At 35.7% G+C, this 24,372-nt stretch overlaps 1 protein-coding gene across 2 annotated transcripts in view; it reads left to right on the top strand.

Annotated features, from left to right (window-relative positions):
• Klhdc1 (kelch domain containing 1) overlaps nt 1-24,372 on the top strand; it is a 47,216-nt gene that overhangs the window by 464 nt on the left and 22,380 nt on the right. For both annotated transcript variants that reach the window (XM_048798621.1, XM_015491044.2), the window contains exons 2-5: nt 11,401-11,471; nt 11,923-12,040; nt 14,891-15,009; nt 23,927-24,005. In XM_048798621.1, coding sequence (XP_048654578.1) covers nt 11,401-11,471; nt 11,923-12,040; nt 14,891-15,009; nt 23,927-24,005 — 387 coding nt within the window. The remainder of the gene's footprint in view (nt 1-11,400; nt 11,472-11,922; nt 12,041-14,890; nt 15,010-23,926; nt 24,006-24,372) is intronic.

Here is a 24,372-nt window from a genome sequence, read left to right as displayed (position 1 = left end):
GCCCTCCCCACTCCGCCTCCCGTCGCCCTCCCAGCCGCCCCAGGCGCGACGCCGGCCCGCCGTCGCCTCCACTGCTAAAACCTTCAAACCCCGGTCCACGCCCTCCCTCCCCTCCCCCAGCTGTCCAGTAACCCCCGGTTTGTCCAATACAGTTACAGCGAGATTAGTTACCTTTAAATACCCGCGCAGAATTGAAAAGACCGTGGGCGCCGTTCTGTATTGTTTTATGTTTCCAATTTCCACGGTGCGTTTCGAAATAAAATATCGAAATCGCTGAAGCAGCTAAATATTTCTAGGTTATTTTGGCGGCGTTTCTTTGCCAAGGGGTAATTACAAATATATATTTTTTTTCTGGATTTTCAAAATAGACTTTATTAGCAACAATATGCTAAAGTATTATGGTTGAAAATTCTTATTACCATGGAGGTTGGAATGTGTGTGTGTGTGTTTTGCTTCTATAATCTAGGATTATAGCAAGAATTGTAAAACTGGAAAACAATTCAGGAATATATGCCATCCTGTTAGATTACAGATCAAAAATAAAGCCATCTGGAAGCTCTGCTGAAAATAGAATCTACATTTTCTGACTGACTGAATACTATTATGTGACAGACCTGTAACATGACTGAGGAGCACTGAAATAAAGTACATGCTATGCATGTTAATAATTCTCACATCCAAGTGGGTTTTTATTGTTTGTGTGTTTATTCTTACTTTAGTGTAGTATCAGAAAAATTAGAATTAATCTTTGAGTGTTTACTATATCTGGCATGGTGCTAGGAACTTTTATGTCCCTAATCTTACATGATCCTCACTACAACCCTGTAAAGTAATTAATATCTTCATTTTATAAATAAGGACAGAGAGACAATGGGAATAAGTCACTTTAATGGCCTTTTGACCTCAAGGACGACAGATTATGAAAATACTCAGACTATATTTAATACGCTAATATTAATTGATTATGCCATACTGTTTAATATTTTCATCTTTTTTTGATTTTGGTAGTAGGAATTGAACCCGGGTCACTTAACCACTGAACCACATTCCCAGCCCATTTTATTTTATTTTAAGACAAGGTCTAGCTAAGTTGCTGAGGCTGGCTTTCAACCCGTGATCCTCATGCCTCAGCCTCCTGAGCCACTGGGATTGCAGGCCTCCACTATTTGTTCTTGATGAAAAAATAGTCAAGATGTAATGATGCTGTTGCACAAGAAGTGTTTTGGTTGAGTTCTGCCACTTGAGACACTTGTAGAGGTGTCAAATTTCATCTGCTATTTGTAATAAGTAAAAAAAATTCACTTAATCTTATATAGATTTGCTTTAAACTCATGAATGAAATGTCTCATATCAATGTAGAATGCTTTGAGGCCCATAATGACATGCGTGAATTTTTACATCTTAGTTTAATCTTGAAAATTGTGTAATTGATAATATTAATTCCGTTAATATAATAATTCAGTTTTTGTTCCTGAATTGAAATACTTCCTTTCATGCTCTTATCCAATAAGCAGAGATGCTATCAGAACCACCCTGGATAATATAATACAAATTTAGATCCACAGTGTACTACTTTTTAAATTCCAGATATCATTAACAGTTAAATCATTTCTAGTTGTAAGTGAAAGGAAAAGAAGGTAGGAAGCAAAAAAGAAGATAGTATATCATGAGAAAAAGTATTTATCCTTCAACAATAGTTTGAGAGTAGCCTTCGCACAAAGAGCTAAAAGTCCCTGCATCTGGAAGTATTTTAGTAGTAAGTTGTTTTTTGATCAAATGAGTCTACGTTTGTGTGTAACAATCATAATTTTCCTCCTCATTAACACAAACAATGTTAAAATCAACAAACATATGTCCTAGAAGTCACAGATATACATCTAAACTACTTATTGTCCTACTATGAACAGGTTTTAAAGAACAATGTATCTGAAAACACCTCTGGAGGTAAGAGTAGTACCAAAAAAAAAAGTAAATGTTAAATCCTAATTGGTGCCAGTACACTCTTTTGCTTAGTTCTAGATCTTCCACAGTACTGAAATTCATACAAAATTGAGTGCTACTACTAGGAACATTTAAAGTTGTGAGTAATTTTCCCAAATTTTGGGAGAAAAAGGTACATCTATGTAAGCTGTGTTCTTCTTACAACCTTAATAATTTAAATAGTTCTTTTCCTCAACAATTGATATTAATACATTTTGCTCTGAAATTTCCTTATAGAAAAATCTGCTTAAATATGGTTACAGATTTCTGTTTTGTATATGGATTTAGAAGGAGAATCCATTTAGAAAATGTTTGAAAAGAATGAAGGTAGGAAATACTATAGTAATTAAGTTAGTGGCCCTGATACAAAAGAGAAATCACTATAGGATGGGAAACAAATTACATAAATAGCCAAGCATATACAACTTATTTTGTACTTAAAAGGAAGTATTTCAAATATGGAAAAACATTCACTTGTGTAACAAATGGTCCTAGGATAACTGGAGAAGAATGATATTTGAGTCTTAGGATTGATCAGTTAAATAAAGAAAAATTAAACCACAAAAAGAGAGGAATATATGACTATTGCAAAATCCTGAGTTGGAAAAAGAAAATCTGAGTTTGGGGAAAAAAAAAAACTATAAAGAGAAATATTGGCAGATCAGCTTGAAAAAATTTAAAATTGATTTTTTCTTTTTAGAACAGAAGACTGAACACAGGAGCATGTTACTACTGAGCCACATCCCCAGTCCTTTTTATTATTTATTTGTTTATTTTAAATATTTATTCTTAAGTTTTAGGTGGACACAATTTTTATTTTACATTTATGTGGTGCTGAGGATTGAACCCAGTGCCTAGGCAAGCGTTCTACCACTGAGCCACAACCCCAGCCCCCCTTTTTATTATTTATTTTGAGACAGAGTCTCAATGACTTGCTCAGGGATTCACTAAGTTGCTGCAGCTGACTTTGAATTTGGCAGTCCTCCTGCCTCAACCTTCTGAGCCCCTAAGATTATAGGTATGCACCACTACAGGACCCAGCTTAAAAATTGATTTATAAACTCCACAAAATAAGGCAAATGACAAATGGGAAAATATTTGCAACTTGTATGATAGATAGAGCAATATCCCCATTGAAGAATGAGCAACGGAAAAGCACAATTTAACAAAGAAGAAATACATGTATACTATGAACCAATGCTAAAGAAAAAAAAAAATGAACCAGTGAGCTGGGCACAGTGGCACACTCCTGTAATCGCAGCAGCTCAGGAGACTGAGACAGGAGGATTGCAAATTCAAAGCCAACTTCTGTATAAGCGAGGTGCTAAGCAACCCAATGAGACCCTGTCTCTAAATAAAATAAAATCGGGCTGGGGATGTGGCTCAGTGGTTGAGTGTCCCTGAGTTCACTCCCTGGTACCCAAGAAAAAACAAAAAACGAACCAGTGAAACCCAACTGAAAATAAGAAGTTGTTATTTTTTTTTCTTATCTGATTTGCAGAGATTAAAAAGAAATTTGGGGAGCTGGGTGTGGTGGCATTATGCCTGTAATCCCAGCAACATGAGAGGCAAAGTCAGGAGGATGGCAAGTTCAGGTCACTCTCAGTAATTTAGGCCCTAAGCAATTTAGTAAGACTTTGTCTCAAGATAAAAATTTAAAAAGTCTGGGGATGTAACCCAATGGTAAAGCATCCCTGAGTTTAATCTCTGATACCTAAGGAAAAAGGAGAAGAGGGGGAATGGGAGGAGGAGGAGGAAAATAATTTTTGGGAAAAGCATGTGGAAGGAAATTACTAATACATTATTAATGGGAGTACAAATTGGTGTAATCTTTTTGAGGGAAAGTTTGACAATGTGTATTAAAAACCTTAAGTGTATATTCTCCTTAACAGAATAGTTTTACTTTATTCATAACTGGTCACATAGGCTGTCTATGTAAATGTAGAAGACATTTTTTTTTTAAATGCCCCGAATCTGAACTTCCTTTCTCTATTTGTGGTATTCATGGTCTGACTATCCCATCTCTGGGTTTAGAATGTAAGTTCTACAAAGATAGTTTTTACCTATGATATCACATGTCTAGAACTGATTATAGCCAACAGAAGGTATTCAATAAAAAAAACTCAAATGCCCACTTTTCCACCCTCAATTGCAGCATAATTGTAGGCAAGTGTGTTGAACCCTGTTGGTTAACCTGTGCTAGATTTGGATTTTAAAATAAAGAAGTAAAAATCCAGGACCCATACAGGATTCTTAGCCTGGCAATACAATTTCAGAAGTACAAGATCCCTGGCATAAAAGGCAGTGTTAACTTGCAGTATGGTGCTTTCCAGTGACTGCATACCTGTCCCTATGCCATAGTAGTTTCAGACCTTGTTCTTTTTTTATATAAATCAGACACTAGTCCTCTAGTCTCTCTGATAATTTTGTGAGTTGCTTGATTTTTTTTTTTTTTTTTTTTTTGGTACTGGTGACTTAACTCAGGGACACTTTACCACTGAGCCACATCCCCAGCCCTTTTTTATTTTTTATTGTGAGACAGGATCTCACTATATTGCTTAGGGCCCCCACTGAATTGCTGAGGCTGGCTTTGAATTTATAATCTTCCTCCTCAGCCCAAATTGCTGGGATTAAAGGCTTGTACCACCACACCTGTCTGCTTTTTTGCTTTGAAACAAAGTCTCACTGCATTGCTTAGGTCCTTGCTAAATTGCCAAGGCTGGTCTTGAATTTGCAATCCTCCTGTTTCAGCACCCAAGCCACTGGAATTACAGGTGTGTGCCTCTGTAATGTGACTGCATACAAAACTGCTTAAGAAACAAAAATACTTGTTTCTTAAAATTTGAAGTAGATGTACAAATGAATGCATAAAATAAATATCATTTAAAGATAAACATCTAATTATCTTTAAGATGTAGACTACCACCAGTGCCTTGGAAGCTTGATGTTTATCCTCCACTGATCACACTTCTCTCTCCACCCCATTCCCATACCACTATCTTGAATTTTGTGTTAATCACTCTTTTATTTACAATTTTACCACACATGTATCTCTAAACAAAATATTATATGGTTTTGGAATCAGCATATTTTCTTTCATGACTTTATTTATTTTTTTTTAGAGAGAGAGAGAATTTTAATATTTATTTATTTCTTAGTTTTCGGCAGACACAACATCTTTGTTTGCATGTGGTGCTGAGGATCGAACCCGGGCCGCATGCATGCCAGGCGGGCGCGCTAGAGCTTAAGCCACATCCTCAGCCCTCTTTCATGACTTTAGTTTTTAGATTTATATATTGCTTAATCAGTGGATGAGCTCTTGTATATTTGTACCTATTGGTATTTGTTGTCCATTCTAAATATCAATGCCCATTCTACCCAGTTGTTAAATACACTGAAATCATCCCTAGATCCATTCATTTGACGTATATCCTGTATAACATTATGCTGTGTAAATTTATTTATCCATGTTGGTGAGTATTTTAATTTAAATGTTTCTGTATTTTTGTTTTGTTTTGCTATTATGAGCAATGCTACAATGAGTAATCTTATAGCAAGTCTCCTATTGCACATGCATACAGGCATGAACATTCTCTAGGGAATATACTAAGAAATGGAAAGCTGGGTCACTGAGTTTGCAAATTTACTTGGAGATTTTAGACCATTGCCAAAATAATTGTATCAATTTATACTACCACCATTTCTCTGCTTGTTCCACATCCTTGACTACATTTGGTACCATCTGCCCTTAAATCTTTGTGAATCCAGTGAGTATAATACGGTATTGCATTTTGTGTTTTGTTCTTCTATCATGGTACTGATAAATGTGGTTTTTCTAACTTTATGGACTATTTGTGTTTTCTGTGAAAATGCTGGTATGTGGTCTTTTGCTCATTTGTCTATTTCTTTCTTTCTTTCTTTCTTTCTTTGTTACCTGATTTGTACAAATACTTTTTTTTTTTTTTGTACCTGGGATTGAACCTAGGGACATTTAACCCCTGAACCACATCCCCCACCCTTTTTTATTTTGAGGCAGGCTCTCTCGGTAAGTTACTTAGGGCCTCGATAAATTGCTGAGGCTGGCTTTGAACTCATGATCCTCCTGCCTAAGCCTCCCAAGCCACTGGGATTACTGGTGTGCACCACCATGTCTGACTATTCAAATACTTTAATTATATGGTTGAATGAGTTGAATATGTCTTTTCAGTTTATAGTTTATATGTCTTTTTTTATATTTATTTTTTAGTTTTTGGTGGACATGACATCTTTATTTTTATGTGGTGCTGAGGATCGAACCCAGCGCCCTGTGTATGCCAGGCGAGCGCACTACCGATTGAGCCACATTCCCAGCCCAGTTTATATGTCTTGATAATTCTTTTGTTGAACATAAATTATATATTTTAATATAATTGGGTTGTTTTGTTTTTTGTTTTTGTTTTGCTTTGTTTTGTACTGGGGAATGAACCCAAGGGCACTTTACCACTGAGCTACAGCCCCAGCCCTTTTTAACCCTATTTGAGACAGGGTCTCACTTAGTTGTTGAAGGTCTCACTGAGTCACTGAGGTTGGCCTCAAACTTGCAGTTCTCCTACCTCAGCTTCCCAAATTTCTGGGATTACAAGTGTGTACCATCATCCCTAGTTTTAATGTAATTTCAGGCTGGGAGTGTAGCTTAGAGTAGAGTGTTTGCCTGGCATGCACAAGGCCTTGGGTTCAATCTCCAGTACCAAAAAAAAAGAATGTAATTTCAAACTTTTTTTTTTTTTTTTTTTAATATTTATTTTTTAGTTTTCGGCAGACACAACATCTTTGTTTGTATGTGGTGCTGAGGATCAAACCCGGGCCGCACGCATGCCAGGCAAGCGCACTACTGCTTGAGCCACATCCCCAGCCCATCAAACTTTTTCTTAATGCTTTGTATTCTCTGCATCTTGTTTAAGAAATCTTTCCCCATGTAAAGGTCATAAAGTGTCCAACATAAAGTCTTCTAAACTTTTTTTAGTTTTGCATTCTGTTTAAAACTTTTTTCAACCTGGATTTTTGCTTGTTTTTTTTTGTTGTTGTTGTTGTTGTTTTGGTTTAAAGTAGAAATCTAGTTTCATAGTGTTTTCCTATGGGTCACCACTTGACCTCATGTCATATATTAAAATGTCCCCCATTCCTTGCTAACCTCCAAGACTGTTCTGTCATACATCAAATTTTCATGGATGTGTGATCTGTTTCTAGACTTTTCATTCTGTTTAATTAGGTTTTTTTTTTTTTTTTTTTGGCTGTACTAGGAAACAAACACCCAGGGGTACTTTGCCACTGAGCTATATCCCCAATCCTTTTTATTTTATTTTTCATTTTACTATATTTATTGATTGATTATGGTACCAGAGATTGAACCCAGGGGTACTCTACCATTGTACCACATTCCCACCTCTTTTTTATATTTTTTTATCTTGAGAGAGGGCATGTCCCCTTTTCCCATTCCTAACATTGCTTATTGGTAACTTTCCTCCCCACCTTGAGTAATCATGCAAAACGTTTGTTAGACTTGTGAAAAACCAACTTTTGGTTTACTTACTCCTCTCACATTTTTTCTGTATATTTTAATATCTGCTCCTTTTTCTTTCTTCCTGATTTCTATTTAAGACTCAAGATTTGTTATGATATTATTTCTTGAACTTCTGAAATTGAATGTTCAAATCTTTTTTCTTATTTTTAAATTTATTAGTACAAATATTTAAGGCTGTCTATTTTTCTCTAAGTATCTCTTTAGCTGCATCTCCCAAATTTTGGCAAGCAGTATTTTGTCATTTTTTAGTTCTACATATTTTATTGTTTCCCATTATTTCTTTTTTCACCTATAATTTGCTTAGGGGAAAAAAATCCTAGATTTTTAAACATGGTGTTTTTATAATCAGTTTTGTTTTGTTAATTGTGTTGTACTCAGAAAGTGTGTTCTCTTGAATATATTTAGGCTTCCTTTAAAGACTAGTTTGTGGTCAGTATTCAGAAACATGCTATTTATTATAAGAAACATACATTCTAATTATTAGGTGAAGTGTTTTATATATGTAAATTTTTTCAGCTTTGTTCATCGAATTATCCAGAATTCCTGGATCACATATTCAAAGCCAGCCTCTGCAACTTTGTGAAACCTATCCCAAAGTAAAAAAAAAAAAAAGCTGGGGCTGTATATCATTGGGTTCAATCCTCAGAGCTGAGAGAGACAGACAGACAGACAGACAGAAGTTGCACAACACCTTTAAAAGTTATTCTCTCAATGATCTAAGTCCTCGCACTAGGCCCCACCTCTTAAAATTTCCACCATTTCCCAAGAGCACCAAGTTGGGGACCAAGCCTGTGGGGGATATTTAAGATTCAAATTATAGTAGTTCATGTTCATTTGAAGATGATCTGTCTTTTCTTGAGTTGTTTTTAGGAATATGCCTTTTTCTTCAGTCCTGATGTGTCTAGGTATGGATTTTTGTTTATTTTGTTTAGAACCTGTTAGGACTTCCTAGATCTCAGAATTGATGACTTTCAACAACTTTACAAAACTCTTGGCTTTTGTCTTTTCAAATGTTGCCTCTTCCCCCATTCTATTTTGTTGTAATGTATTTCTTGTTAGACTTAGTTTTCCTCTTGCTCCATGTCTCTTTTCTTTTAAAAATATAGTTCCTCTTTCTGGGCTACATTTCTGGTAGAGAAGTTCACTAATTTTCTTTATAGAATGACCTAAGGGAGAACAGTATCAGTGGCATGACAACTCAGAAGCCAGATTAGAATGGGGTTGGTAAGAAAATGAAAGGTGATACAATGGAGACATATACTATGTATGAAAGAAACTCATCATGAAAGGTGTTTTTTTTTGTTTGTTTGTTTGTTTGTAAAGGGAGGAGATAAAAAGAAGAATTAAGGGAAAGTTTTTGTTTTTGTGTTTTGAAGATAAGTACATATTAAGGCATGTTTGGATATTTGTAGGAATGATCCAGTAGAGAAAGAATTGTTGATGATGTAGAAAAGAAAGAATAGTGTAGAAGTGAAGCCTCTGATAAAGTATAAAGGAACTGGTTCCAGACTGTTCAATTCTGTGTTTCATTTGTATTTTTCATCATATAAATTAGTGAAAATTATCTAAATTATCAAACTAAAGTTAATAGGTCAATTTAACAGTTATCGACTTGGTTATTGACTGACCCATTTACTCAATCAACAAATGTTCTCTTTGCCTTTTATGTGTGAGATCTGTGCCTCTGGGAAATTAACAGTAACAAGATAGACATGATCTGTGCACTTGTAAAGCATGAAGTTTAGTGGTGTTGATAGTGGTGGGTTAGTGTGACACAAAGAAAGAACTTCAAAGGAGAAGTGCAAGACTGTATGAGAGTATTTGAATAGGGACCTTAATTTCTTAAACTATGATGGGTGATTAGAGAAGTAACATTTAAACTGATTCCCAAATAATGAGTAGTTAAACAAATTTTGAAGGAACATTTCAAGAAGAGAGGAGTTGGGAATGTAGCTCATTGGTAAAGTGCTTGCGTTGAATGCATGAAGCCCTTGGTTTGATCTCTAAAACCACCAAAAGTTTAAACAAACAGAAAAAAAAAAAAGAGAGAGAGAAAAAAGCATAGATTAACAGCAAGGAACTCTGAAAGGCATAGGAACTGAAAGAAGACTAAATAAAGCATAATGAGTAAAAGGCAAATTGAGATTTGGAGGTAGGTACCAATGTAATACAGAATCATAAGAATCTTAGGCTATACTAAGAGCAGTAGGGAACCATTAAAGGGAATTAGTCAAACCATGAAAAGAAATTCATTTCTCTGATATTTCTTGAGTGATCAGGTACACATGAGGCTACTGGAGCCTGATGTCATTAAACCTTAGAATCATTAATTTACCTTCTGACAATTTTTTGTTTACTTATACATTTAGTATGGATTCCTTGGCTAGACATGAATGGAAGTTTCCTTGGAATTAATAAAAAGGTTTTCTGTTGTGTGGGGTGGGGGAGGGAAAGAAAAAGAAGGGAGGCAGAAAGAGAATGAGGAGAGCAAGAAGCAGAGACCAACATAGAATTATTAGTCAAAGATTGTAGTTTTAAAATTTAACTAACATAGCAATGAGAAACAGCTGAATCTACTGAGCATGTTAATAATTTTTGCATCATAGTTTTAGAAATTCTTAAACTGCTATTTTAAATTAGACCTAATTTGGGGGCTGGGGTTGTGGTTCAGCAGTAGATCGCTCGTCTAGCATGTGTGAGGCCCTGGGTTCGATCCTCAGCACCACATAAAAATAAAATAAATACAATAAAGATATTGTGTCCAATTACAACTGAAAAATTAATATAAAAAATAAAATAAATAAAATAGACCTACTTTTAAGTTATTTTATACAGTCTAAGAAATCATGTCAAATTTATGTAAGGAATTTGTTTTTGTGTTTCTTTCTTGGTATTGCGAGATTGAACCTAGAGGCATTCTACCACTGAGCTACATCCCCAGTCCTTTTTATGTTTTATTTTGAGACAGGGTCTTACTAAGTTGCTGAGGGTCTCACAGAGTTACTGAGACTGACCTCAAATTTGTGAACCTCCTGCTTCAGCCTCCTGAGTAGCTGGGATTATACACATGCACTACCACACCCAGCCAAGGATTTATTTTACTTAACTTTTTGTTTGTTTGTTTGTTTACCTGGTGTTGGGGATTGAATCTAGGGATATATGCCTGCTAGGCAAGCACTCTACCACTGAGCTATATTCCCAGCTCCTAATTCTTTTTTTTTTTTTAACCTAAATGATATTGTTATACTATTCTTATTTCTCTCTTCATCATAAATATTAGGATGCAATACTTATGTTATCAGCTTCTTTAGAATTTTTTCAAATTCTGAGTTATCATTTTGACTAGTTACATTTATCTTGATCTTTAGATTCTAGATTTAAAACACCTAACACTATGCTTTGCATATAGTAGTCACTCAACAGATATGTTCATATGAGTTAAGATATTTGAGGCAGTGCTCTTACAATTTTATCTTGAAAAAAAATTTCTTCCTTAATTCCTTCTTTTTTCTCAAAATGTATTGCCCTTTTTCTAAATCCTTTTTTCCTGGCTTTATAATCTTTGCTCTTCTGCATAAATTTTATTGTTTTGGTATTTTCCCTTATTCAAAATCCCTTTGGAAAGTGTAACAACCCCAAATCATTTTCTTGAGACTCATATATTTGATTTTTGGATTTTAAAACATTTATTTTCCCTATTTTCTCTTTGAAAATATTTCCTTTTGATCTTATATTTAAAAGTCTTTGAGACTGATATTATATTTTGTTGTATTTTAATTACAGTTTTTCTTATCCTGAGGAACTTTTGAATTGTTACTATCTGATCAATAAACATAATTTTATGTATTCTGTATTTTTAGTCAATTGAAGACAATGAAGTATATTTGCCTAATGATGAAATTTGGACCTATGATATTGATAGTGGGTTATGGTAAGTAATTTAAATTGCAGAGTGTCTAGTCTTAATATCTGTTATAAATGTTTTCATAGACTACAGGGATCTGAGACCATACGTAGGACATACTGCAATATTTATATTATAAGTCTCTCTCTCCTTTTCTTTCAATATTTTATTCTCTGTGACTGTCTTTCCCTACTCTATTTCCTTCTCCATTCTTTGTCCATTACTATTTCTCTCAAGACCAATGCTCTAGTTCCCATTTCTAGTGATATGTATGAATATTTTGTGATTTTTTTCCTCCAAGCAGGTTGAAAGATCTCTGTGTTGGATCTTCTTAAAGTTTTTACAGTATTGACTACCATTACATTTTAATTTTAATTGACAATAGGAATTTTCACTGAAAAGATTCTCAAGAAGTTTAAGGGGAATTTTTATTTGCCTTTGGAAAAAGTTAATGTATTCCATGTCATTTTTACTGCAGGAGAATGCATCTAATGGAAGGAGAACTCCCTACCTCCATGTCAGGAAGCTGTGGTGCTTGCATTAATGGGAAGCTGTACGTTTTTGGAGGATATGATGACAAAGGATACAGCAATCGAGTAATATTTTTTTAATTTACTTTTTATTTGTTCATTTTAGATGTACATGACAGTAGAATGTATTTTGACATATTATACATACGTGGAGAATAACTTATTCTAATTAGGATCCTATTTTGTGGTTGAACATGATGTGGAGTTACACGGTCATGTATTCATATATAAACAGAAAAGTTATGTCCAGGGGCTGGGGTATGGCACAGTGGTAGAGCACTCGTGGAGCTTGAGTGAGGCACTGGGTTTGATTCTCAGCACCACATAAAAATAAGTAAAATAAAGGTATTGTGTCCATCTAAAACTAAAAAAAAAAAAAAAAGAAAAGTTATGTCCAATTCATTCTACTGTCTTTCCCATTCCTGTCGCCCTCCCTTCCCTTTATTCCCCTTTGTCTAATCCAATGAACTTTTATTCTTTTCTCTCCTTCCCCTTATTGTATGTTAGCATCCACATATCAAAGAGAACATTCAGCCTTTGGTTTTTTGGAATTGGCTTATTCTTTTCTTTTTTAAAAAAAAATTTTTGTAGTTGTAGATGGACACAATACTGTTATTTTATTTGTTTATTTTTATGTGGCTCCAGGGATCGAACCCAGCTAGGCACACATGCTAGGCAAACGCTCTACCACTGAGCCACAACCCTGGGACCTGGAATTGGCTTATTTCACTTAGCATGATAGACTCCAGTTCTGTCCATTTACTAACTAATGTAATAATTTCATTCATTCTTCTTTATGGCTGAGTATATTCCATTGTGTATATATACCACATTGTCTTACGCATCTATTGAGGACACCTAAGTTGGTTCCATAGCTTAGCTATTGTGAATTGAGCTGCTATAAATATTGATATGGCCGTAACACTGTAGTATGCTGATTTTAAGTCCTTTGGGTATATACCCAAGAGTGTGGGATAGCTGGGTCAAATGGTGGTTCCATCCCAAGTTTTCTGAGGAATCTCCTTACTGCTTTCCAGAGTGGTTGCAACAATTTGCAGTCCCTCTAGCAATGTATGAGTGTAACTTTTCCCTCTACATCCTTGCCAACATTTATTGTTGCTTGTATTCTTGATAATAGCCATTCTGACTGGAGTGAGATGGAATCTCATTTGCATTTCTCTAATTGCTAGAATTGTTGAACATTTTTTCATATTTTTTTGATCATTTGTATTTCTTCTTCTGTGAAGTGTTTGTTCAGTTCCTTTGGCCATTTATTGATTGGGTTATTTGTTTCCTTGGTGCTAAGTTTTTTGAGTTTTTATGTATCCTGGAGATTAATGCTTTCTGAGGTACAGGTGGCAAAGATTTTTTTTCCATTCTGTAGGCTCTCTCTTCACATTCTTGATTGTTTCCTTTGCCATGGAAGAAGCTTTTTAGTTTGATACCATGCCTTTTATTTATTCTTGATTTTACTTCTTCTACTTTAGGAGTCTTATTAAGGAAGTCAATTCCTAAGCAACCATGATGGAGAGTTGGGCCTATATTAGACCAGGGATAGGGTCTCTGGTCTAATGCCTAGGTCCTTAATTCACTTTGAGTTGAGTTTTGTGCAGGATGAGTCATAGGGGTTCAATTTCATTGTACTACATGTGGATTTCCAGTTTCCCCAGTAACATTTGTTGAAGAGGCTATCTTTTCTCCAGTGTATAATTTTGGTGCCTTTGTCTAGTATGAGATAACTATATTTATGTGGGTTTGTCTTGGTATCTTCTACTCTGTTTCATTGGTCTTCATGTCTGTTTTGGTGCCAATACCATGCTATTTTATTATTATAGCTCTTGTATGAAATATGATATGTCAATAACTTTATAATGTTTTGAACAACCAATAAAAAAATAAATTATTATTATAGCTCTGTAGTATACTTTAAGGTCTTGTATTGTGATGCCTCCTGATTCCTTTTTCTTGCTAAGGATTGCTTTAGCTATTCTGGGCCTCTTATATTTCATGACTATTTTTTCTATTTTTATGAGGAACATCATTGGGGTTTTAATAGGAATTGCATTAAACCTGTATAGCACTTTTGGTAGTATGGCCATTTTGACAATATTAATTCTGCCTATCCAAGAACATGGGAAATCTTTCCATCTTCTAAGGTCTTCTTCAATTTCTTTCTTCAGTGTTCTGTAGTTTTCATTGTAGAGATCTTTTACCTCTTTTGTTAGATTGATTCTCAAGTTTGTTTGTTTGTTGAGGCCACTGTGAATGAAATAATTTTTCTAATTTCTCTTTCTTTTGATTCATCATTGGTGTCTAGGAATGCAATTGGTGTCTATGAATTTATAAATGTTAATTTTATATCTTGCTACTTTGCTGAATTCATTTGAGTCCCTCTGCCTTTTTTTTTTTTTTTTCTCTTTTCATCAACCTTGCTGAGAAGCTGCCTGTTTTCTTAGTTTCATACCACTGAGCAGCCCAGGAAAAAGACCCTCTCTATTCTGCCATCTTGAAAAAATCTTGAGTAATATTTTCTTTTAATTCAGGAGTGCAGGAAAATATAATCATTAATACATCATTTCATCTTCCAAGTTTGCAAATATTTTAAAAGAAGATAACTATATAAAAATTTAAAAACAAATGGGAAATGCAGCATGCTTGCTTTTCTCTTCCATGTCTTCCTGCTTCAGAATCAACTACACTCTTAATTGATATCTATAGGGCAAGAACAGATAAATTATATATAATTTCCTTCTAAAACACTGTGTGATTTTCATTCATTCTATAATTCTTAGTATGTAAAATTTTTATCTATTAAAAATATAAAGAATAATATTAATTTTTGGATGACAGTTCTCCTTAATACAGATTTAATTTTTAAATGTCTTATATGCTAATAATGTTCTCATTTTTAAAAAGCTTTATTTTGTCAATTTGCGAACAAGAGATGGCACCTATGTTTGGAAAAAAATCACCAACTTTGAAGGACAGCCACCCACACCTCGTGATAAACTTTCCTGTTGGGTGTATAAAGACAGGTAATGTAATAACTACACATAGTGCATTACTATAATCCTTATTTTAAGTAAGCTTTTGGCCAAAATAGAGAAAATTTGAAAGTATGATTTTTTTCCCCAAGATATATTTGTACCCTTGCTTTGGTGTTGATGGCATTAGGAGTTCTAAACCCTGAGTAAAAACCATATCATGAAAACAAACATGGTGGAAGCAATTATTTGAGTGTTTTACATTAAAGAATTTATTCCTAAATTTTCTAAATAGTTAATATGACAAAAATCAAAATCATATTAAAAAGCATAAAATGAAAGATCTGTTTTCTATATATGTACCCCGCCACCCTATTTTCACCCACCACTTACATAAAAACTGATTTTGTTAAGATTTTTTGTGTTCTTATGGCAATGGTTTTCAAACTTTTCTGCCTTTGGAATCATCTGGGGATATTATATAATTCCCAAACCAATGTGATACTTATTAAATTCTAGTCTCTTAGGGTAGGGTTTTTTCAAGTTCCTAAAGTAATTCCAAAGTACGAACAAGTTTGGAAACCACTGGCATCGGTGTTACTTTATGCAATTAGAAACAAATACATATGTATGTATGTATGCCTGTTTCTCCACTCCTCCTCATGCAAATATCAGCATATTCTCTCTACTCTTCGGAACTCCACTGCTTCTTTTAGTTAACAGTATACTATGAAAATTGTTCAACTTTCCATATTCGTAGTTAGAAAATTTGTTTTCTTATAGCTGCATAGTATTCTCCTATGTGAGTACAAGGCTTTATCCAAACATTTCCCAAGGGGGAATTTTAAATGGTAGGTTTAAAGCAGGCAAGCACATGCCAGGCATGGTGGCATGCATCTGTAATCCCAGCATCCCACAAATTCGTGCCAGCCTCAACAGTTTAGTGAGGCTTAAACAATTTAGTAAGACCTGTCTCAAAAAGGTGGGGAGCCTAGAGTTGTAGCTCAGTGGTAAAGTACCCTTGGGTTCGATCCCCCATATAAAAACAAAAAACAAAACAAGTTTTTGGAGGTTACAAGTTCCAGGAGGTCACACTGTGACTGAAAGGTGGTCATTGTAGAATATCTATGCAGTCCATGCAGGGTGATAGTGGTGGGTTCAAGGAGTCAGCCAGTCAAGTAGGTTATATCTAGCTGTTGCATAGGGAAGTGGTCATCAGAAGGCAGTTATCTAAGGCAGATGTCTGTGTCAACCACATTGAGGAACTGGGAGAAGATATAAAACTGGAAACTGTGGCACAGGTAGCTGATTTCTGCTCTTGGTATGAGAAAATTCAACTTATATTTAAAAAATGGATGTTGAGGCAACATAAAATTATAAGAAATGACTACAGAGCCAGGTGCAGTGGTGCACACCTATAACCCCAGTGACTCAGGAAACTGAGGCAGGAGGATCACAAGTTTCAGGTCAGTCATAGCAACTTAGCAAGGCTCTAAGCAATTCAGTGAAACCCCAGCTCAAAATAAAAAGGAATGGGGGAATATAGCTTAGTGGTAACCCTTAGGTTCAATCCCAGTACCAAAAAAAAAAAAAAAAATGACTATAGAAGAGTGATTGACAACTTTGTCAATTTACTCTTTGGTTAGGCCTTCCTCATTTGTCATTTCAGTTTGGAAAAAGTGTTATGAGGGCTAGGGGTAAACTAGTCATTGAACCCTATCTCTGAGCTTTGTCTAAACTTGCAAAAGAGAATATATTTGTGAATATCTGTAGCAATGACAAAAAATTCATTTTCTAAGCCCCTAGGGTTTTCTAATTTTGTTTCTGCAGAACTTAATCTGCCCCACAGAGTATGTTTGGTCCTTTAAAGTTTTTCTAGTAATGTATATAAAGGAAACTGGTAACATTGGTTTCCCTAGGCAGGAGAAGTGAGAGCAGGAAAGATACTTACTTTTTACTAAACCTTTTTTATAAGTACTGTGCACTAACCAATTGTGCCATTGGATCTCTGGTTTTGCTATACCTATTTTAAAAGATATTAAACATAAGATTTTTCATTTTAATCATTTAATTATATAAATCAATGGCATTAATTATTCACATTTTTGTGCTACCTTCACCATTATGGGGTTCAGACTTTTTCATTACTTCAAGCAAAAACTCTAAAGTACTCTTGAAGCAATATCTCCTCATTCTCCTTTCTTCCCAACCCCTGGTAACCTCTGTTGTCCTTTCTATATCTATGAATTTTCCTATTGTAGGTATTTCATATAAATAGAATCACATAGTGCTTGTTCTTTTGAATCTGTCTTATTTAACATAATGTTTTCAAGGGTCACCATGTTGTAGCATGTGTCAGAACTTCTTTACTTTTATGACTGAGTAATATACCATTACATGCACTCGTGCATATGTGTGTGCACGCGCATGCGCGCGCTCGTGCATATGTGTGTGCGCGCACGCACACACACACACACACACACACTGTTTTTTGTTTATCCATTCATATGTTGATGAACACTTGGGTTTTCACCTCTGACTGTGGTCAATAAAACTACAATGAACATTGGCACGCAAGTGTTGTTCTGGTCCTTGTTTTCAGTTCTTTGGAGTATATACCTAACAATAGAATTGCTGGGTCATATGGTAATTCTGTGTTTAATGTTTCAAGGAATTATCAAACTGTTTTTCACTGGTAATGTACAAAGTTTCCAATTTCTCTATATCCTCACCAAGCCTTTTCAGGTTTTTTTTTTTTTTTTTTTTGGTTACCGGGGATTGAACTCAGGGCACTCCACCACTGAGCCACATCTCTTGCTGTTGCTGAGGCTGGCTCTGAACTTTCTATCCTGTCTCAGCCTCCCAAGTCTCTGGGATTACAGGCATGCACCACCGAGCCTGGCTTGTTTTTGTTTTTTTTTTATAATAGTCATTCTAGGGGGTATGAAATGGTATCTCATGGTTTTGATTCATATTTCCCTAACAACAACTAATGATGTGGACAGTCATTTCATGTGCTTATTGGCATTTTTGGCTCAGTGGTAGAACACTCACCTAGCACGTGCAAGATGCTGGGTTCGATCCTCAGTACCACATAAAAATAAATAAATCAAATAAAGGTATTGTGTCCAACTACAACTAAAAAAAATATTTTAAAAAAATCTTCTTTGGAGGGGGCTAAGGTGGTGGCTCAGTGGTAGAGAGCTTGCCTAGCATGTGTGAGGCCCTTTGTTCAATTCTCAGCCCTGCATGTAAATAAATACATAAATAAATAGTCCATCAACAACTAAAAAGAAATATTAAAAAAATTTTGTTTGGAGAAGTGTGACTTTTCAAGTCCTCTGTTCAGTTTTAAAATTGGGTTATTAGTTCTTTTGTTGTTGAGTTACAGTTGCATATTAATCCCTTTTCAGACATAGTTAGTTTTCTTGTAGTGTCTTTATCTGATTTTGGGGCAATGCTGGCCTCATAGAATGAATTGGGAAGTTTGCCTCCTCTTCAGTTTTTTGGAATAGCTTGAAAAGGATTGGTATTAATCCTTCTTTAAATGTTTGGTAGAATTCACCAGGGAGGCCATCTAGTCCTGGACCTTTCTTTATGAGGAGGTTTTTGATTACTGATAAGTCTTCATATGTGCTATATTTATTCACATTTTCTATTTCTTCTTGAGCTATTTTTTGTAGTATATTTCTTTCCAGGAATTTTTCATCTAGTACCAGGAATTTTTCATCTTTGTTGATGTATAGTTTTTCATAGAATTCTTATATAATCTTTCTTATTTCTGTAATGTCAGTAATAATAATAATAATATATTCTCTTTCATTTCCCCCTTTTTTTTGACATGGGCTCACTATGCCAGGCTGGCCTCAAATTCCCAAGACCCAATGCATGCTATGTTAGCGCAAAAAGACCAGGAGCAGCACAAACCTCATAAATCAGCTCCGCGCTTTATTCAAGAACAAAGTTTCACACAGGAGCAGAGGATATAGGAATGAAATGATGCTGTGGTGGGACCCACTTTCCTAATGGAAAATGAACCCCTGAACAAAGAAAGGACCTGGGATTATATAAATTATTATGAGAGGTGGTCTAGTGAGGATATCAATTTTCTTTGGGCACCCAGGAATTTGGAGTTTGTTTTATGAATCAGTAAAGGGGTCAGTTTTAGTGCTTAGGAATTTTGGGTCTCTTTTATGGGGCGAAATGGGAGGGAGTCTAGGGTCAGTGGTCAGTTTCTGGGATTTATCTTACTGGACCTAATGGAGGGCCTGGGGTCAGTGGTTGGTATCTGAAGGATTTGTTGACAGAAGGATTAATGCTTCAGCCTCTTCCCAGAGACCGCTTTTCCAGGTCTGATGGACACCTCTTCCTCAGGATTTGTTTTATCACCAGGAAAGAATGTATTGGGAAAGGATAAATGCTCTCAATGGATGGCTTTTCTTCTCGCTTCCCTTTTTCCAGGTCTCACTACTTTTGGGGTTTGTCATTTTCCATATCTAATATGCTAGGCAAGCACTCTACCACTGAGTTATATCATCAGCTTTTTTTTTTTATTTCTTAGTCAATTTAGATCAACATTTGTCCATTTTTTTATCTTTCCAAAGAACCAACTTTTTTGTTTTATTATTTTTCTTGACCTTTTTTCCTATTCATCTTCTCTCCGTGTGTGTGTGTGTGTGTGTGTGTGTGTGTTGCTTAGGGGTAAATCCAGGACCTTATACACACTAGGCAGGTGCTCTTTCACTGAATTACATCCCTAGCCCTCCCCTTCAATCTCAGTCATTTCCTTCTTTTACCTTTCTCTTTCTAGAGCCTTATTGGGTACAGTTTTTTTATTTATTTGAGATTTTTAAAAAATGTAAGTATTTACAGCTATTAATTTTCCCCTGAGCCCTAACTTTGCTATATCCCATAATTTTTGCTATTTGTTTTCATTTTTATTCATTTCACAGTAATTTATAATTTCTCTGGTAATTTTTTTCTTTGACCGATTAAGTTGACAGGATTTGTTGTTGTTTTGTCTTGTTTTCTTTAAGCACTTTAAAGATTTGATAATACACTGCTTTTTGGCTTTAATTTTTCTCAGGAAAAAATGGACTCTCATTTGTGATTTTCCTCTTCTGTGAATATCTTTTTTTTCTCTTTATCTGCTCTTTATTTTTGCTCTTTAGTTATTTGATTAAATATGTTCAAGTATGCTAGGCACAGTGGTGCATGCTTGTGATCCCAGTGTATCAGGAGGCTGAGACAGGAGGATTGCAAGTTCAAAGCCAGCTCAGTAACTTAGTGAGGTTCTAAGCAACTTAGTGAGACCCTGTCTCTAAATAAAATGTAAAGAGGGGCTGGAGGTGTGACTCAGTGGTTAAGTGCACCTGGGTTCAACCTCTGGTACCTCCCCCAAAAAGAAGAAAGTAAAAGCTCAAGTATAGTTTCCTTTATATTTATCCTACCTGGAATGTGCTGAACTACTTGGGTTGACAAATTGGTATCTTATATGAGTTTTAAGAAGTTTCTAGTAATTATCAAATATTTGTTTTACACATTTCTTTGTCTTCTGGAACTCCTTTTACATGCATTTTAAATCATTTGATAATGGCCCACAGAGCTTGAACTTCCAGTTTCTTTCTCCACCCCTTCTTTATGTTTTAATTTGAATATTTTTTATTGATATACTGACTTGTCTTCACATTCACTGACCTTTTCCATTGTTGTGTCCAGTTTGCCATTAAACCCAGCTAATGAATTTTTAAATTCTGACATCTTATATTTCATTTTTAGCATTTCTATTTAGTTCTTTTTTATGGTGCCATGTCTCTGCTGATATTACCCTTTGTGTGTGTGTGTGTGTGTGTGTGTATTGTCCATCTTTTTCCATTAGGTCTGTCACCATGTAGGGATCCAGGGAAGTCTCCAGAGGCCCAGGAGACATCTATTGGAAACTTTCAGGTTTTGACTCCATCACAGAATAGTGTAGCCCACGTCCCATGTGGGCTACATATCCAGGGTCATTCGGGTGAATTGGGTGGCATGAAGGAATCACACAGACATAGAAAATACCTTTTTTGGGGTGTTTTCAGGACAGCTCCTCCACCTCAGCTTTAAGCTCTCACAAAGGGGGGCAAGAGAAAAATATGGGAGGTAGGCGAGAAAGAGGGAGCATGTCCTGAATCCTGGTTTTTATTGAAGACAGCCATTGGATAGAGCATTTCATCCAACAAAGATAAAGGGTAGTATTAAAAAAGAACAAGAAGGCAGCCCACTCTCATTGGGTAACACCCACTCCCAGAGCTTCACTCCCCTGCTGGGTGTAGGTGAAGTCCACCTGCTTTTGTGCACAACAGAAGCCAGTCCCACATCCCCATTGCTCAAGCCTGAGGGTACCCTGCTCTTATGTGGCAGCTCCTGACAGAAAAGAATTTAAGGACAAGTCAGGTCTTCATAGCAAAGAAGGAAGTTTATTATAGAAAGTCAAAGTTTGTATTTTCAGGGCAGAATGTCAGTAATTTCATAAACAAGAAACCAGGACTTAAGGTCAAGCTTTTATTAGAGTACATAATTAGATAGACTATATTATTCGAAAGGACTGGTCTGCCAGGCATAGTGGCACACACCTGTAATCCCAGCAGTCAGGAAGCTGAGGCAGGAGGATCACAAGTTTAAAGCCAGCCTCAGCAAAAGCAATGCACTAAGTTACTCAGTGAGACCCTGTCTTTAAATAAAATTCAAAATAGGACTGGGGATGGGACCCAGTGGTCGAGTACCCCTGAGTTCAATCCCCAGTACCAAAACAAAACAGAAAGACTGGTCTTCTTTCATGGCTAGAATTGAGGAAGATCATGTTTCCACTTAGGGGATCTGGTCTGGTAAGTTTCAGCCTATATTAATGATCCTGGGAGGTTAGGTAGTCAGGTGACTGTGATAGAGTGTCATGGTCCAATCAAATGTTAGCTCCTGATTTCTTTCTATCGAGGTCTTTTTTCTGTTTTGTCAAATTCCAGAAAACTTACAGGAAACTGGAAAGTTACAAAATAATTTATGGGCTGTTCATTGAATCATTATATATTTTTTTCTGTCTCTTAGACTCCTTTGTCTGACTCAAGAGTTGATTACAAATTATTTGTTCTACAGTTTAACAGGGATATTTTTCCTTTAGAGATTTAGTCTTCTCTCTGTATCCCTAAATTTCTACCTCAGGTCTATTAGCATTTTAATCATGGTTTTGTCAACAAAAATTCAGTAGGAAAGAATTTCAGACAAAAATGGAAGCTTTATTTCAATAAGCAGTTTCCTCACCAGGGAGACACAGCCTTCCTTACAAAAGGAAACTGTTCCAAAGGAGCAAAGAGAGGGACTGGCTAATATAGATAAAGTTCCAGACCAGGTACCCACTAAAGACTGTTGTGCAAATGAAGGATGCAAGCATGCTCATTCCTAATTGGTTGATATTTAATTTTGACTGCAAATAATAGTTCATTGTTCAGGTTTCCGTGATGAAATAGGACTTTTCAGACTATTTATCTTGGCAGCTGAACAGGAACACACCTGGACAAAGGCCCAAAGTTCAGTTTCTGGTTCTTCCAGGAACACAAAGTTTGAATATGATCTCCAGTCAGCAAATGGCTACCAGATTCTGCAATTTAGGCACACATTTAGCTACCTAGGACCTTTCTTGGAGAATGAGCTTTTCTTAAAATTAACAGTTATTTTAAATGACCGTTTCTGATAATTCAGGTTGTCTGACTACTCTGTCTACTTTCGTTGACTCTTTTCTCTCTTGATCATGAACCACTTTTTTTTTCCTTTTTATGTATTTTGTTATTTTTTATTATATACCAGACATTTTATATGAAAGAATAGTAAAGATTGGAATATATTTTCTTTATCTCCAGAGAGGGATATGCCAGTTCTTCTTTTTTCAGACTGCTAGATTGGGACATAAGTCAGGCTAATCTGTAGTTGATCTGTGTTTGGGCTGTGTTGTAGCCTTAGTTTTATCCATTTTTACCAGTGGCTTAAAATGTTTTGAGGCAGGGCAGGTCTTTCATTAGTGACCCATATTTAAGAACTGAAGATTTCAGCTATGCTGCATTCAGCTGCATTCAGCTGCATCCCTACCTCTCAAAACTATGAGAGATCTATGTTTTAAAACCAGTTGGTAGGTCCTTGGGTCCCTAAGAGGTTCTCTTTGCTCTGGTATCCCACTCAGGCTTTCTGCAATTTGAAAGAGATCAGCTTTTCATCTCCTCCCCTGACCTTTGGAGTGAACACCCTATGTGGTATAGTCTTGGCATGCCTCTCAGGTGTTTCTTTCAAATCTCCTGTCCAGATCCCAAACTTTAATAGTTGAAAGCTGAAATTGCCTCAAGCAGGTTTGCTCAGCAGTCCTCCTCTTCTTCTGGCTCCCCCACACACCCCCACCTCTGGTGATTGAACCCAGGGCATTTTGAATGCCAGGCAAGCATTCTATCACTGAGCTACACCCCCACCTCCTGCTTCTAGCTTTTGATAATTGATCCTGGGCCATCCTTAGAAGTTTGCAAAAGAGGTGTGGAAATTAAAAACTCAAAAAAAAAAAAAAAAGAAAGAAAGAAAAAGAAAAAAAGCGTTCCAACTCCTTCTGCAGCTGGGTTTTTTAAGATTCTAATTTGCCATGCCAGCCTACATGTACCTGTTAATACAATGAGTGGTTTCCCTTTATAATCTCTGTGTGTATTTGTTTCTATTTCCTCCTGTTACACATTGGATGAATGCAGCTGTGGGTCTCTGCTGTTTGAGAGCTCATCATTTTCTGAAATTGGTTCATTTAGATCTCTGTTCTCTCAGCTCTTTGATTTAGTTTTTTTATTTTTAATACAATACTTTTGTCATTTATTTGGCTTATTTAGGTTCTTAGGGTGAGAGAAAAGATCTATTTCAATGAACAAATGAGAAGCAAACCAAAAGTGTGTCCCTCTGTATTGTTTTTCAGATTAATATATTTTGGTGGTTATGGGTGCAGGAGACACAATGAACTTCAAGACTGTTTTGATGTTCATGATGCATCTTGGGTAAGAAAGTAATCACTCCTTACATTTGCTTTTAATTTAGCATAGCCTGTAAGTCTTAGAAATAATGAACCTAATATTTCTCATTTTAGGAGCTACCAGTTGACACTATGTGAAAAAATGTATTTTTACTCTTATAGATTTGGATTCAGTCAAGGAAGATCTCTCATATTTTGATAATAACTTTCATTGTTCCTCTCACTAATTTTTCTTTCTTCTTCTTCTTCTTTTTTTTTTTTTTCAGTACTAGAGATTGAACCTAGGGATGCTTTACTATTGAGCTACACCCCCAGCCCTTTTTATTTATTATTTTGAGGCAGAGTTTCACTAAGTATCCCAAGCTGGACTCAAACTTGCTATACTCCTGCCT

This window comes from Marmota marmota, unplaced genomic scaffold (genome assembly GCF_001458135.2).
Source record: "Marmota marmota marmota unplaced genomic scaffold, marMar, whole genome shotgun sequence".
NCBI lineage: Eukaryota > Metazoa > Chordata > Mammalia > Rodentia > Sciuridae > Marmota > Marmota marmota.
Note: the sequence above shows the minus strand (reverse complement) of the source record. Positions and strands in the feature narration are given on the sequence as shown.